Raw genomic sequence first — 16,550 nt, 5'->3', positions numbered from 1 at the left:
TCTACAATAATTTATTATTAATGTTGTTCGTTACACGTGTGTTATGTGTACTGTGCGAGCCCGATTTTAATCTTCTAGCCTGATTAAATTAAATACTTCTTATTGTTGTCTAAATTAGATGTGTGATAATGTGAATATGTATCAATGTGATTTTATTTTTGAATTAATTCATATTATGATGTTTTTTTTTTATATAGGTATAATAATTTGTATAGGTACATCACACATTTTCATTCGCCTTACTTGATATAGTGAAAGCAATTCTAAGAATACTAGTGGTTGCTATAAAAAAGTAAAAGTAGAAAACAAAAAAGGGATCAAAATAAAGGAAACCAAAGTGTCGTTATACATCAGTAGGTATGTGTAAAAACGTTCTTTAAATTATAGATACGTATTGACATTTTTTTTTATTAAAATATAGATAAGCCAGATGAAAAAAAATAGGTCCTTGCGTTGACAAGCCGCGTACTTTATCACTAAGTGTTTATATATAGTAGCGTTACCGACGTAGGACTAGTGTTGTTCACGAATACAAAATCAATTGAAAAATAGAAGGGCTTATTAAGAACGGGACAAAAGTTATTATAGCACTTAACTAAACTGCCAGATGGCAGATGGCAAAATCGATTTTACAGTCGGGATGTGAATTAACTCTTTATCAGAGCAGTGAGCACATGCTACCGCCATGCTGTCATACACATCGATAGAGAAATTTGACGTCCAAAATTGGACCGTTATTGTATCTTAGCGCATATCATATTTTAACATATAATATCAGTGGTTTTTAACTATTTCTGGATCTTGAACAGCTTCAAGATTAAAGCATATCCCTGGATTTGAATCCCTCTTCACCACACTATTTTTATTTTGGTTAGGATTAATATTGTAATTGAATTTAGTTCTAATGCGACAAATTAACATTGCACTTTAGACACGCAGATATTCGACTTAGTGTCGAATGGAATCACAAATAAAAGAGCCTAGTGATAGAACAGCCATTATGATTGTCAACGTACACCACAGTCGATTAAACTTTTTGACCTAAACACTCGGTATGTCATATTATCATTATTATTTGATTTAAAATAAATTATCTATATCACCTTAAATGAGGTATAAATAAAAAGTTATGGTCGACAGAAGGATCACATGAGTAATGCGTATCCATTTTTCTGCTCTCATAAATGTATTAAATTAGTTAAATTTTAATTACAACAATTACAATAGGTAACCAGTCATTTAATCATTTAATAGCAATTGAATTGTTTCAAAAAATTATATTTGGGGGAGTTGAAACAAAAAGAGAGAAGTGTACGTTTATGTACATTTTTGAATCACAACATTAAGATAAGTTAGCATGATTAGATTTATTTTAATATCGATATAATATCATACTGTATGACAATTTATGTTTCTACAATTTACTGTACATGTTGAACCAAGTAGTTTTTTGTTTTGGAAAACTAATTAGTAAATTATAATACATTTGGTGTGATTTACTAATTTAATGGTTATTTATTATACGATTTTGTTTTTTGGGTTGTTTGTTGTTCATGAAAATCGATGAAACGAAATGAATAATATACAATAAAGAAGCTGAAAAAATTAGTAATACAAATATATTATATATTATTTATATAATATATATAAATAATTTTCGAGTGTGTGTGTGTGTGTAGTGTGTGCAATGTGCATAAACAATATTTAAGAAAAGTTTTTCTCTCAAAAGAAAATATGAAAAACTGTCTTTTTGATGACAAAAAGTTGTTAAAACATTTCTTTTTATATCTTGTGGAATATTCTTTCAGAGATTTACAAAAAAAAAAAAAATACTATGTGACACAAGTGCACAAGACTACAGGGAAAAAAAAATCAATAAGTTCAATACGTAGTTATTTAATCATTATATTATATTATACAATAGTTCAAAATTTCAAGCAAGACTTAACACATAACAAATCTGTTAGAATCACTCTAGTTCATTTTTGTCATAAGTGGGCTATAATTAATAATAAATATAGTAGTTAAAGTATACACATAATACATTATAATAAATTATACTTATTATATATATATTTTTTTTTTTAAGATATAATATATAGATTTTTGATATAATTTTGTACATGTATGTAACTATATATTTATTGTATATATAGGTAGTAAAAATGTATGTATAAATAAAGGATTAATAATCAATGCTACTTTTACAATTTTGTTTAGGACTTTCAGGTACAAAATGTGTCTGCATCTAATATTAAATATATTATATATAATAATTATTACTATATCGTAGTTCGTAAACAATATACATAATATATATTATATTATATCATATAGTATAATAATAGTATTACATGATCGTTTCGCTAGTAATTATTATTAATATAATGGTAATAACAAAACAATACATATATTTTTAAAATAAACATTAACATTGTGTACATTTAAATATTAGTATTATAACGTATTGCATACCTATTTGTATGTTATAATATTATGTTATTATTATTATGTTACAAGAAGGAACAGTAATTTCACTAGGTGTATAAACGATCATCGAAAACGATTAATATATTAATGTAAAATCCGTTTAAAAGCGTCGTCCATGCATAATAATTAATTTTGCCGAATGAAATACATCAGAATATATTTTATTTCGTAATTTCGATAAATACTTAAGCTTTTGGTTTTTTTATTTGTAGGTGAAGCATAGGGGGCGTTAACCCAAGGTCGGCTGCGGCGTATATAGATTAAATTATAATACACAATTTATCGTGTACATAATATAATATTTTGGTCCAAGTTCGCGTAGAGCGTAGTATAGAAACGATAATAATGATCGCTATAATTTACCAGCAACATTGCTGTAGTGTTGGAAACACAACGGGTAAAAAAAAGTAAAAATGTTTGACTGTTTTGGATTCGTGAGTTCGGGTAAAGCGTTGAAAGTTTATATATATTACAATAACGCCATAATAATAGGTACCAGCTATATTGCCATAATGGTGTTAACGTGTACCTTGCATATTATACGGTTTCTATATTGTAAATTGTGTTATATTTCTCCGTGCAGAAAAACGAATTGATTTCATTGAAGTGGTTACAAAATATCGTATAAAGTTTTTTTATTTTTTGTTGTTTTTCTTTTAGCTTTACAGCGAGTGTCTCGAAGAAAAGACAGGTCAAATATAAACGAATCAGTGCCTTACAGTATCTATACTTTTACTCGGAAAAACGCGCTCAGCTCAAAATATTTCATATTTACCATTGTTTTTCTCATCCGCGGATCACGACATTATTATTGATGTACCTGCAGTAAAGATTTCTTCGTAATTCGTGTCCGCTAAGTGATTTATTTTTTCCGTCTGAATGTTATGTTATACTTTTTATTTAGTAAATTGTAACATCTCAATATTGCTACTTGTAATGTTACCTAGGTATTTATACACAATTGTTATATTATATAAAAAAAAAAATTGATTATCAAAAACAAACGCAATTATTTACAATAGTTTATAGAACGAATCCAATAGTAAAAAAAAAAAAAAATAAAACAATGATAATTATAATAATAATTATTACAATATATATTTTCGACCAACGGTCCTTTCGCGTATTTACATTATGATAATAAATAATATTACATCATTATTTTTTCCTCCTTTTCGGAAGTAGTATTTATCATCTACATATTGTAAATTATTAATTTTAAATTTATCTCCTTTTTCGTGGAAATTTCAACTTACATTTTCTCTTATAATACGCTCGAAAGAAATTGTTGATCAAATTTTGCTATAAAATTCCTGCTACTGTATACTTATTTTAAACCCTAAAAAAAAAATCAACAAAAACAAATTAATCAATTAATTATCTTATAAAATTGTTCCGCCGAGACCCCGCATTCTAACCATACTCTTTGTTGTAATTTTATTATTATTATTATTATTATTATTGCTATAATTTTTGTGCACATTAATTTACCAAAAGGAAACTGTAAATTAACCCCCAAAACAATATACACCGTGGAAACGATACTAAATTAAAGTTAATTAAACTAGGCCCTTGGTGTGCAGTGGACAACACGAGTGAAACAATATATTACTAATCGTCGAGTTAACTGTTAACATATAATATCGTATAATACACGTCTACAGTTAACACAATAATAATTGGTATGTTGTACGCATATTACAATAGGAACACTGTGTATAGTTACGGTGTAGTCATATAAAGTGTAGACAGTGTAGTTCATCAGCTAGGTTATCGTGACGTTTTGTGAAAACGTATCACAGCGATTTTATTGATACACGACATTTCAAATCGTTATTACAAAATGTATAGGTATAACAATTACGGTCTAACCATAACTCTAGTCTCCACGAGATCTTATCAGACAAATGTTGCTGGATTAACACGTCATCCTATACAATATGTAGGTATTTAACTGAGAAGGTTTATCATATTTTCATTAACTTTTCGTGGTCCGTACCATATACATTGTTCATAAACGTGTCGATATATTAACGAGATTTATTTACTATTATTTTATTTTTTTTTTTTTTTTAATTTTCATTTGACGAGACTCGAAAAACGTTGAGAAAATACAATAATTCTTACCATACCACTCACTCATAGGCAACCACGGTTGCAAAAGACGTAACATCATAAGTTATGATTCATAACGTCTACGTATGCGTCAGGTGTAAATTGGGTGTACTTGCACCCAAAGTATTGGTGAAACTATATTTTAATAATAGCTACCAATCTCAAAAGAAAAAAAAAGCAGTAAAAAGTTAGCGATCATTTACATTATTACTAATTTGTTTTAAATATTGTACACCTTACAGTTATATTATTTTACAATGATTATAATAATATTTTTTTTATCACTAAGGCTATTTGGTAATTAAGACGAAAAAGAAATTATACAGTCTTGTTGGTTATTGTTCTTAACCGGGTTCGATAGAATATTATGGATTCAATGTTAACATACTATTAATTTTAAATTGACAAAATTCCAAGAGGAAGGTAAAATTAATTTTAAAAACACATCGCTTTAGTACATTATTCGTTATTTTCTACGGTTTGCCACACTATGGAATTTATTTTGATTAGAAATTAGAATTGTCATCAAATTTTTTCGTTGAAAACTCTGTGTCCCGCGGTATCCGTTTGATGATATTGGTTATACGATAGGTCCGTACGATTGATAATATGAGTGTAAACCCTCGCAATCACTGTTGTTTTCGTCGTATAGAAAATCATATTGCTATATTATATTATATTGTTATCTTTGAGATAAAAGCGAATATCAATAATAATAATTCATAACACTTAACTCTGCAGGTCGTATTGACATCGACGAGTACGCTATTTTTCAAATTATTATTATTTTCTAATTCAATTAAAAGTTAGAAAAACTTATAAAATCAGAATATGCGATTAATTAAATATGTTGTACTTTATATTAATAGTATTATTAGGTAGTTAATGCGCACGATCGACACGTGACTTGCAGTCATTGTCGCAAATGCGCGTCTATTATTTGTTTATAATATTATATTATCATAGCCAACTTGGCAGCTGCAAGGCGCTTGCCGGCGACTATATTAATATTATATAATATTATAATCGCAATAAAATGCAAAACGACTAGTCTGAAAACGATCACGATAGTTATAAGTTTAGTCTGGGTCAAAAGAGCGATCGCATCGTCTCACGAATAATATCATTGTTATGAAGTAACGCGTTATAATAATAATACGATATTGTTCATCCGTTCGAGTGGTTGTGGCAAGCCCACGCGGCGGTCGACGATGGGCGCAGTAATGACAGTTCGTCACCAAACCACCTGCCGGTTCGACGGAACACGAGCACACGGCACTGTGATAATGATATCACGACGACCCGCTACCGTTGGGTGAGCGTTGATCGACAACTACAGTTTACGGTCGGATTGTAGTAATTATTATTATTATAGTACTCTGTCGTGAGGTAATTGCAGTGGCGGAGGATGAGGAGGATGAAGAGCAGCTTGTCTGTATAATCGTACTAGAATCATGACGTCTGCACCTATATTATCATCGTCGTTCAAGTGCCGATGACGCGCGAATTTTGGACCGCGCGTGACCCACTCGAGTTATATTATTGTACCATATTATACACGCGAAGATTATTAATTTATCGCACGCAAACCGGGCGTAATATTACGTCTCGGAATATGCAAGGAATTTAATTTTAAGAACGAATACTGCTGATAGTCATAGAAAAATGTAAAATACTTAATATGTTTTTAGATATTAGATAAAACAAAAATAAATTCATCGTATTTTCTGAAAAGTTGCCAAGTCGACGACAGATAAAATCACACGGAATAATGTTATTATTATTATTACTGTCGTTGTTACTATCGCCAAGTCAAATAGGTAAATATACCATCTATCATATAAATATTACAACAATAATATTAGGTATCATCATACGATAACGCCGCGGTGGGTGAGATAAGACTAATAATAATCGTGGCGGCTGATTTTCGATTTCTTCTTTTTCGTTTCCCTCGGGGATGGCGGGTTTCTCTCCAGTGGCGATGGGGGCGGGGGGCGTCGGTGCAGGTTGCGGCGGTGGCGGCGAGGGATGTGCGGAAAAAGCTCTAGACTCGGGGCCGGGGTCTTGGCGGCGGGGTGGATCATAAGCTGCTGCCGAATTGGCTGGACCGGCGCCTGTCGCAGTGGTTCAGGTACGTTTCGGAGTAGACGCTGCGCGTGCGGTCATCGTACCGTAGGGACGGCCTCCGTGCGTCTAGCGCCTCCAAGTCTGACGGTGGGCTCCGGCACAGGTTGCAGAACGCGCACTGCAGCGTGTTCTTGAAGGCTTCCCGGAAGTCCCGGTTGAAGTACGCGTAGATAAGCGGGTTTAGCGTCGAGTTGAAGTAACCGATCCAGAAAAGCACGGCCACCACTGACGACGAAATGTTGCATGCCTCACCGCATAGCGTCGTGATGACGTACCTGTGAACACATAAATTGAAAAAATAAATTTTAAAAATATAACGTATGCAAATCCTATGCATATCCCGAAATACGCATTCAATATGACAACTATATTAGGTAGGTATTATTGTTTATTCGTTTTGAGACGAAATTTTTCTTTTTTTTTGGTTTGCCGGTCAAATACCAATAATATAATTATTATTGTTTAGACAGCACAGCTACCTATTTGGGTGTATTGCGAGATTATTTCGAGTCGATGATATCTACTTGTCGTGCACGCTTAACTTTTTTGTATTGGTTTACAATATATTATTTATCACCACTTATGTAACTCAATCCGACACAAATAAGACAAATATTTTCCTATTGAAACTTGTTAATTGTTTTCTACAGTAATCACTCGCTCTATATAGTCAATGTTTTCATATGTATAATATGAAGCTGTCAAAAAAAAAAATTTGATTATACAATCTATGCTTTATAATTTCAATTGAAAAATGTGGTAAAACTAATATCTTAATATTAGTTATATACAGAAAGTCTGTAAAATTTTCGTGATAGAAACCATTAATATTAACACACTAATTTAATCAAATCGTAAGTGATCGGGGTGTACTATAACAATAAGACACATTTCATCTCTTATAGACGTTTGGTACTTTGGTATATAACAGGGCAATAAGAAAAAAATAGAGTTATCACCAGAAAAAGATTTCAGTCTTACCGGGATCTGTTAAATCGACCGTTTACATTTTCCATTCGCACAAAATAAACTTTTATAGGTAGGTACTCCAAAATCACATTATCCCTCGCCGACACTTGAAATTTCAAGAGCGTCGTTAGGTGCCTAAATAAAGAAGCAGAACGCAACGGTAAATATTTATTATTATTGTTGTGCTCAACACAATGTACATAGATGTGTACGAGCAGGTAACATTTACGATCGTACAGCGCATAGATGCGATTCGTTTTAAAAAATAAATTAGAATAGGCGCCTTCAACGTGGCCATTCTACACAACTTATACGAAACCGGCCAACAATGTGTTGAGTTTTTTTTTTCTTTTTTATTTGAAATAAACAATCTGTACAATTTGCACAATAAGCTTATATGATATAAGTACATGATACGTGACAGGCGTGATTTAAGCAGCCACCCATTAGTGACTCTTGACTAATTGATTAATTATCTTAATTAATTTTTACTATAATTACATAATTTATATTATTTTTTTTTTTTTGAGAGTCGTTAGACATTAAAGTTTTGTAATAGGTTTAAGAAGCGCTTTGTAGATTGTAAGTTTGGTATTTAGAGTAAAGTACTTATTTTTAGTTAAAAGAGGTCTAAGCATACGCAAACGATTATTTAAGGTTATTCTTTTGGTTTGAAGGTGTTTCTTCCATGTCGATCTTTTATCAAGGATTAATCCTAAGTATTTGGCTGTGTCAGAAGTGGGAATTGGTACGTTGTTAAGGGTAATGTTTGGGCATGTTCCTTGTTTGAGTGTGAATGTTGTGTGCTGAGATTTATTTTGGTTAATTTTAACTCGCCATTTTGCATACCACTCAGATAAGAGATTGGTTCAGGGGGAGAAAACATTTTATATTTGTTTATATTAACCAGGTTGTAGAGTAGGTTGCCGCGAGGATTGGTTACACGGCATCCCCAGCTCTGGTGTTTGGAGTTGTAGTCACCGCCTATTATAAAATTTGTGGGCATAGTGTTAAAGTAGTTGGTTAGATCTGCATTGGATAAATTGTGTCTAGGAGGACTGTAGATAGCAGCGATAGCAAAAGGTATATTATTTAATGTAATTGAGATGGCACAAGATTGAATATAATCTTGAGAGAAATTAGTAAGTGGGTGGAATTTTAGTTTAGACTTTATAAGTATAGCTACACCACCATGAGCTGTACCATCTGGGTGGTTAGATTTAAGTAATATATAACCCGGAATAGAGATGTGTTGAGTTTAACCTATTTTTTTTAAAGAAACCCAATTATATAAACATAATGTATTGTTCTGAGTTTCTGACCGATTCATTTTGTCTAATATGACCTACAGTACTATAGGTATTATTGTAGCTTAGTTTAGTTTTAATAATATTTAAGTTAATTAATTGACGAGTTATTGCATAAATTCTTAAACGATTTTATTTAAGCAAATAATTATCTATAAATTGTTTCAATTATAATTCCACATCAATAATAGTTTAAAAAAACATTCATTAAAAAATCCATTTCAATTCATATAAATATTGATTTATTATACTATATTAGTATAATATATTATTGACTACTATTTTATACGACACGAGAGTCGAAGTATAATTTAAAAAAAACAAAACAAGCGTATTACGATGATATGTCCGAGTACGAAATACGAATATAAAACAGTACTGTAAAGTAAATGAATCCAATAATCGCCGAGTCACAGAGATTCGCAGACATATAAAAAAAAATAAATAATATCACAACGTTTTAAGTATATCATATAGTTTGTTATTGACAGAGCATAATATTTTAAGAGGGTGACATTTTAATCGGCAGATTTTAGTTTATAAGTTATGATATAATTGTACATGACTATCTATGAGCACAATGTGCAGGCGGTGCAACCTGCTTAAAAAAAAAAAACATTGCGTAACTAATTACGATGAAGTAGTGTTAAAAATTCCTCGGGAATCTTTGGAACGTCCAATAATTAGTCTTAAACGTATATATATATAAACAATACTTATCTTTATGATCTCCGGTGTCTAATATGATAAGAAAAATTTAAGACAGCTGCAGCTAGTCTATAATAATAATAATAATATAGTTTAACCTTATAGTCGTCGTTTTAGTTTTGAAATTATTTCGAGCAAGTGCCTGGCGCAAAATGTTACACAGAACAACAACATTATATTCATTCATCCACCCCTGCAAAATAATATTAAAATGTACCTACTTAATTCGTACTAGATGGACGGCAGCGTGCTACAATAATGTTGTTAATTTTCATTGTTACGGTTATGCACACACACAAGTCTGCGCGTGCGCAGAAAGCTGACGAGCGAATACGTTTGAGTTAATTTCCACTAAATCAACGACCCCACCGCCAGAGTGGCTATAATTTTATATACTTATATATAGGTACAAGTTGAATCACGTAAATGACTTTCTAACACGAGTGTCTACACTGAGCACACGATCAAACGCCCTAAGTTGTATAATATAATTATATAATACAATAATATATGAAGAGTGCACCTGCAGTGGTAGCGATATAAATGGAAATCGACATTGCCTGGGTGTTTGGTTTTTATATGATACCTTACAACACAACGAATACAAGACATCATCACTATTGCAAAAGTAATATATTATTTTTATTATTATTGATAGCAACGAGGTGGAAAATCAAAAAATCAAAATGGCCACTGGCCAACGCTAAACGTCCGTCTAGCGAACAAAAAACAACCCTTTTATTAAAGTCACCGTATTTTCTTATATTAATTGTGTTTAACGTCGCACTGTCGTAGTGGTTTTAAGCTGTTAAATCGAAACGCATCCACGGGTATCAACAAACTGGTTTTTTCGAAAGTCTTACAATCAGACGGATCCACATCACACGCGCGGCGGTAGGTACGCGATCATAGTTATTTGTTATTATTTATGGATTATTAGCTTACATCAATCGTTGACGGTCTGTATCAATATTATACTTATCACGAATACGTCGATAACGTTTTCAACAATTTGTTTTTACTTCCTGTAAATTATAGGTAATTATAGCTATCGTATTTTATGACTAAATGCGTTTGATATTAGTATGATACGATATTAATGAATGCGAAGCGCAGCGACCAATGTCAGAGAAATCATCCACACGTTTCCTATTGATGCTGGCCAACGATTTATCATCGAATTACTTTAATCGCGTCCCGCCAACCATGCAATATATATTTATTATAATCGCAATTAAATACCACATGTGCACGCATTTGCACGCTGGAACGGACCCGATTCCAAAACGTCAAAATCATAATATTATCTCTTTTCGGAACAGAATACTATACTGTTTGAACTCAAATCCGGCACACCAGCTATAGAGATGATCGCGATTAAATGTAATACACGTCCATCACGTTTAGGTATACGATTTAAATATCTGTGCTGTGTATAATGTGTAAAATCCTTACAAGTTGAACGCAGTCAGATACGTAGTGATAAGTGATAAGCGATACAATACTGTAAATAATAAATTATGAAATGATAATAACACAATAATAATATTATTATAATATTATCTATATCATATCGGGGCAACGGCACACTTTATAATAATACAATCATCATCATCAGATTATAACGATGACGTTATAGCTTAGAATACGATTAGACGACGACGACCGCATGCCTAATGATGATAATATTTTAAGGCAAATGGTCGCATATTAATAATATGATAAGTCGCGCAAATGGGTGCGTACGATCGCAAGCGTACTGCACAAGGGGCGTGTGGGTCGCCGCCAACAATTAAACCGGGAAAGCCGATTATTTCTTAGCGTGCGTGTCGGAGTATTTATTTATTTTTTGTTTTTTTTTTCTTGTTCCGTACCTATATCGATCTCTCGATCCCGCCTACGTAATTGAAATGGACGCGGGCCAACGAGCGCGCATGTTATAATATTACATAGCCGCACCCACCCTCCACCGAACGCTCACGGTCGGTCGCGGTCCACGCGCATTAAGAACATCAACCGCTCGGATAAAATAATAATAATAATAATTTCACGATGTTATTAATACCGCGATGGTATTATGATATGTTCACAATATGATTGTGTTTATATACGCATTTGCGGACGCGTACAACACGCGTGGTAGTCGCATACGAAGCCGTTCGACCGGGTATGCGGTTGGACAACGATGGCTGTATAATAATATTATAATAGCTGTCATTAAAAGTGTTCGATGGTACCGCAGACGAGGAGATCGTGATATAAAAGAATAACCCTTGTACCTACATTACAATATTATTACAATAATCGTCGGGTTTAACACGACTACAGTAAATTATCGATTGTATGAACGACCGCCGAAACGCGCGAAATGGACGCACGAGGTTCGCCAATAGAAATTCGTTCAGAAATGTCATATCGTTTGTGTCCGTCGGGCGCGCGTATTAGATATAGTAAACCGCGGCACAATACGGTAATAATTAATATATTTTAGTATTTTATTTGTTGGAAGGACGCTGCTAAACAATGAAGTATCTTTCTCAGTTTATGGCAGTATGGCGTCAACATAAATAATACGGATAAAAGAAAATGGCCGCTATTTGCAGCAGTGGTTTCTATATTATATAGGCTAAGATAAGAGAAAAATCCCGGGTCAGCTATTATCGAATTGAAAGCAGCGAGAACTCTCGACCCTCGTAAGTTTTTCATTTTGATTCAATGTTCAACTTTTGACGCGATTTTCGAGAATTCATAAAATATGACTTCTTTTTACGAATGTGGAGTAGGTGTTATACGCCTTATTGTGATTAAAAATGTACGTGGGACTTAAAATATTGAATACGAAATACCATTGTTCGAATTTTTCTCATTAGACAATTATTTAATTAAAACTCTAGCTTAAGACGTCTATGATATGGAGAATCATCCAACTATAAATATGTCGGTAATTTCTTTAATACACTATACACACCTTAGAGACAGAAATCTATAAGTTAACATCAGAGTAAAGTACTTCTAATGTCTAATTTTACTACAAAATCATCAAACGGCAACGTTTTATAGTAAATTATGACGACTTTTTTTTTAATTTTTTCTATGTGAATATAATTGCGTTTTATCTTAAAATTTATGATTTTATATCTAGTAGTAAAAGTTTATAAAGTAAAATTCATTCAGTAGAATCTTATTTGACAGTTCTATAAACAAAAATATAGTTAAATATCACCTCACGATATTAATTACGTTTTCTAAAAAAAAACCAAATGTCAAATAAATTTAAAACCTACGATTTTATTCATATTGCTCTTCTTTAAAATGTTCTTTTTTTTGTAATTGGCACCTATTTTTCACTTTTTAATTTAAAGTTTGAATTATACACTGGCTATATTTTTTGGGCCCCGTTCTAAAATATTTCTATTTCAGGATTATTATAGAATTAACTTTTTTTATCTTATTAGATTGTATTGCATGTAATTAACTTAAACGATTTTGTTAAGACTAAGCTAAATAGTAGGTAAATACAGTACAATTTACATTAATTATATTAATGATATTCAATATATCCTGTTAAAAGTCTCTTATGTACCTAGGTAGTTTTAAATCATATAAGGTGTACGGTATAATTTTTAACAAAACAATAATTTAAATATTTATAAAATTAAAATTAAACGTTAATAAAAAAATAATTGACACTGTATTTTCGATAATTTTTAACATTACATTTTGAAGGTTTTTTATGCACAAACAAAAATGTTATCTTACATGAATTCAAAATAAACTATAGAAGTTGAAAGTTTCAAATATCGAAAAATAGTACAAAAAGAACCACTATATTTTTAAAATTATTTTACATTTAGTTAATGTGGATATTAATATTTGGTGAATATTTCAAATCTCTACAGTTATTAATTTTGAAATTATGACAAAAACAAAATACATTTTGTCGAAACTGGTTTTGCGTAAATAGTTGTTTTCCTTTTGTCCAGAACCACCCTCAAAGATAAATATTAAACTATTAAAGCAATTATTCTACTATAAAACGCATAAACAGACAAAAAAAAAAATCATCGTAAAACCTGTACTCCGATCAGAATTAAAAAAATATTAAAATAAAATATAAGTAATAAGATAAATGAAATTTAAATATCATGGAAACAATAATTATATTATTTATATATTTTGTCTTAGCTTAAAAATTGGCAACGGTTCACTTCTAAGTTCTAATGCGTTGGTGGGCCATATGTGTCCGCGTGACACGGATCAGACGTCACTGCAGTAGTAACCGATGCGCAAACTTATACTTAAACTTATCATACAATCTGACGGACATTTGAAATTGACGTTCAATATCGAATCAAATGTTGAGTAACTATTCTTATTGTTTTTTATACTTACATAATATTTTTATTATTTATATTGTTGCGTAAAACTAATAATTAGTAAAAATATTGTACTAAATTAAATGCTATATTTAGTAAATAAAATAATTAGAATAATAAATAATAATTTATATAGATGGTGCACAATAATATGAGTGATAGTTATGACTTATTACAGTTTAGCAAAGTGGAAAAAAAGATAAATATCTAAAAAAAAACTAAAGAGAGTTAAAAAAAAATGTTTATAAAACTTATGATATTTATTATTTTGTAAAATCGTATTTTTTATGTATTTAAAAACGAAACAATTTTTATTTAATCTAAAGTAACATCATGCGGAGTTCTATATTTAAATTCCACAAAAAATAAATAAAAAAATAAAACGTGGAAGTATAATATTATTCAAAGCTTGGTTTTATTTGTATAGGATTACAGTTCCAAAAACCAAATGTTTTCACAAAATACTTGCTTACTTATTATGATTAATAATATATACTGCATTAATAAGAATTTACGCATAGATATATCAATCAGTGTTTTCCCAGCGACCATTTATATATCATGTTTATAATGCATTTTGTAATAAAAAAAAAAAGATGTTTACTGATTAGTTAAATATTATCAATATTAAATGGCTGACATAATAAATATTTCATATTAATTATTTCTTACGGTTCTAAGAGGATTACTAATTAATTCAATATTGTGTTAATGATAGTTAAATTAATAGTACATCAAATTGTTCTCGATTATTAAAAATTTACGATTTTATTTCCATTGTTTGTGATAAGTACAATAATTCTATGTTAGGATAATTCTTTAATTTTATAGCTGTATTGCATATCAACTATTTAAATTTACTAATAAAATACTATAATAAAATAAATTAAACATTTTTATGAAAACATAATTAAAAAAAAAGTGTTAAAAATAATCTATTTATTTAACTAACATTTGAACAATTAGGAAAACAAATTTAAATCATATTAATTAATGAAGGCAACTAAGATTAAGAATTAAATATAACGAAAAGACTGATGGAAAAACAACTAAATTTTGGTTTCCTATTGCTAACCATTGGGAGCTTTAAATAATTATGTTTACCTGTTGATTGAGTCTTGGGACCCATGGATAAATTTAAATATTTTAAAAATAACGTTTGAGAATTTCCCAAACTGTTGTATAATAATGAGAGGAAAAGGTCTCGCTTTTGTTATATTTGACAGACCAATTCAAGCGAAACCCTTGACATTTCTTTTGTACAACAACTGTTTTAGATGTTCCAATAACAATAATAATAAAAAAAACACCAATAATAATAAGGAGAAGAATAATTAAAATCATTTAGACGCTTAGAGGACATGTCGTAAATGTTTCTGGCGCAATGTCATGTATTCACATTAAAACAAACAATTAATACTTCCTTATTATTGTTAGTTTTACTTTTGTTTTTATAAACTACAACCATGGCGATTTTTAAAAACACATGTTCAGGAAAAAATGTATTTTCTTCTCATTTTGGTATGATATCATTGCAAAATGTCAACATAAATAAATTAATAAAAAAAAAAATTGAATATAAAATATGTAAATATTATACTAGTCTATAGATAATAAATAATATAATACTCATGTATGTGATAGGTAATCTGTAAATAATTTAACGTTAAAGTCAATGGAAATATAATATATTGATAAACTTAGTTTTGTCGCTCAGCCATAATAACATAATACCGTAATTATGACGTGTTTCCCCTGACTTTTGTAAATTTATAATGCATTTGTTGGATGATTATAATAGAGGTTATTTTAGTTTTATTGAAAATGGAATTTTAGAAAAGCCCCCAATGCCCTATGTCCAAATTGGTTTAAACATGTATTTATTTTTTGGAGTGTTAGTATAGATTTTGAGAGGAGAATTTCCTTGAGTAAGTGAAATTGATATTTTAGTTTAATTTATCTTTTGTTTTTTTGTATATACAACTATAATAATATGGTGTGTCCAAGATAGTTTTTCGTCAAAAGTTACTCTAAGATATTTTGTTGTGTCTGAAACGGGTATAATTAAAATGTTATTAAATGTTTTTTATTTCTTTTATTCAAGGTGCGGGGGTTTATTTTTGAGTTTGAACTTGATTTATTTTAATTAGGATTTGCTTTCCACTTTCGGTAATACGGTTCTAGATCGTTTTATTGTATTTTAAGATAAAATGAGCCATTCAGTGAATTTCGTGGATGGAGAGATTGGTTTTTGTCGTTGGCATAGTTAGAAACTGTAGCGTTGGGACCACGAATTAAGATATACATGATAAGAAACGATGTGCCTAATCAGTAATATTTTTTAAGCAAGCATCTTCTCACATTGCGGCAAGATAACTAGCGCTTAAATAGGATTACTCTGTGGGACCGGGATAATAAGGAACTATACGGATCTGTAGGACGTTGGGGTGATTTG

General features: G+C 30.5%; 1 protein-coding gene across 1 annotated transcript in view; it reads right to left on the bottom strand.

Annotated features, from left to right (window-relative positions):
• Window positions 1-1,875: 1,875 nt before the first annotated feature.
• Window positions 1,876-16,550, bottom strand: part of LOC132951801 (octopamine receptor beta-2R-like) — a 182,779-nt gene continuing 168,104 nt past the window's right edge. The window contains exon 7 of the mRNA XM_061023770.1: window positions 1,876-7,010. Within this exon, the coding sequence (XP_060879753.1) occupies window positions 6,689-7,010 (322 nt within the window). The 3' untranslated portion in view covers window positions 1,876-6,688. The remainder of the gene's footprint in view (window positions 7,011-16,550) is intronic.

This window comes from Metopolophium dirhodum, chromosome 9, assembly GCF_019925205.1.
Source record: "Metopolophium dirhodum isolate CAU chromosome 9, ASM1992520v1, whole genome shotgun sequence".
In the NCBI taxonomy this organism is placed as follows: Eukaryota; Metazoa; Arthropoda; class Insecta; order Hemiptera; family Aphididae; genus Metopolophium; species Metopolophium dirhodum.
The sequence above is the reverse complement of the archived record's forward strand: the minus strand, read 5'-3'. Positions and strand labels throughout refer to the sequence as shown.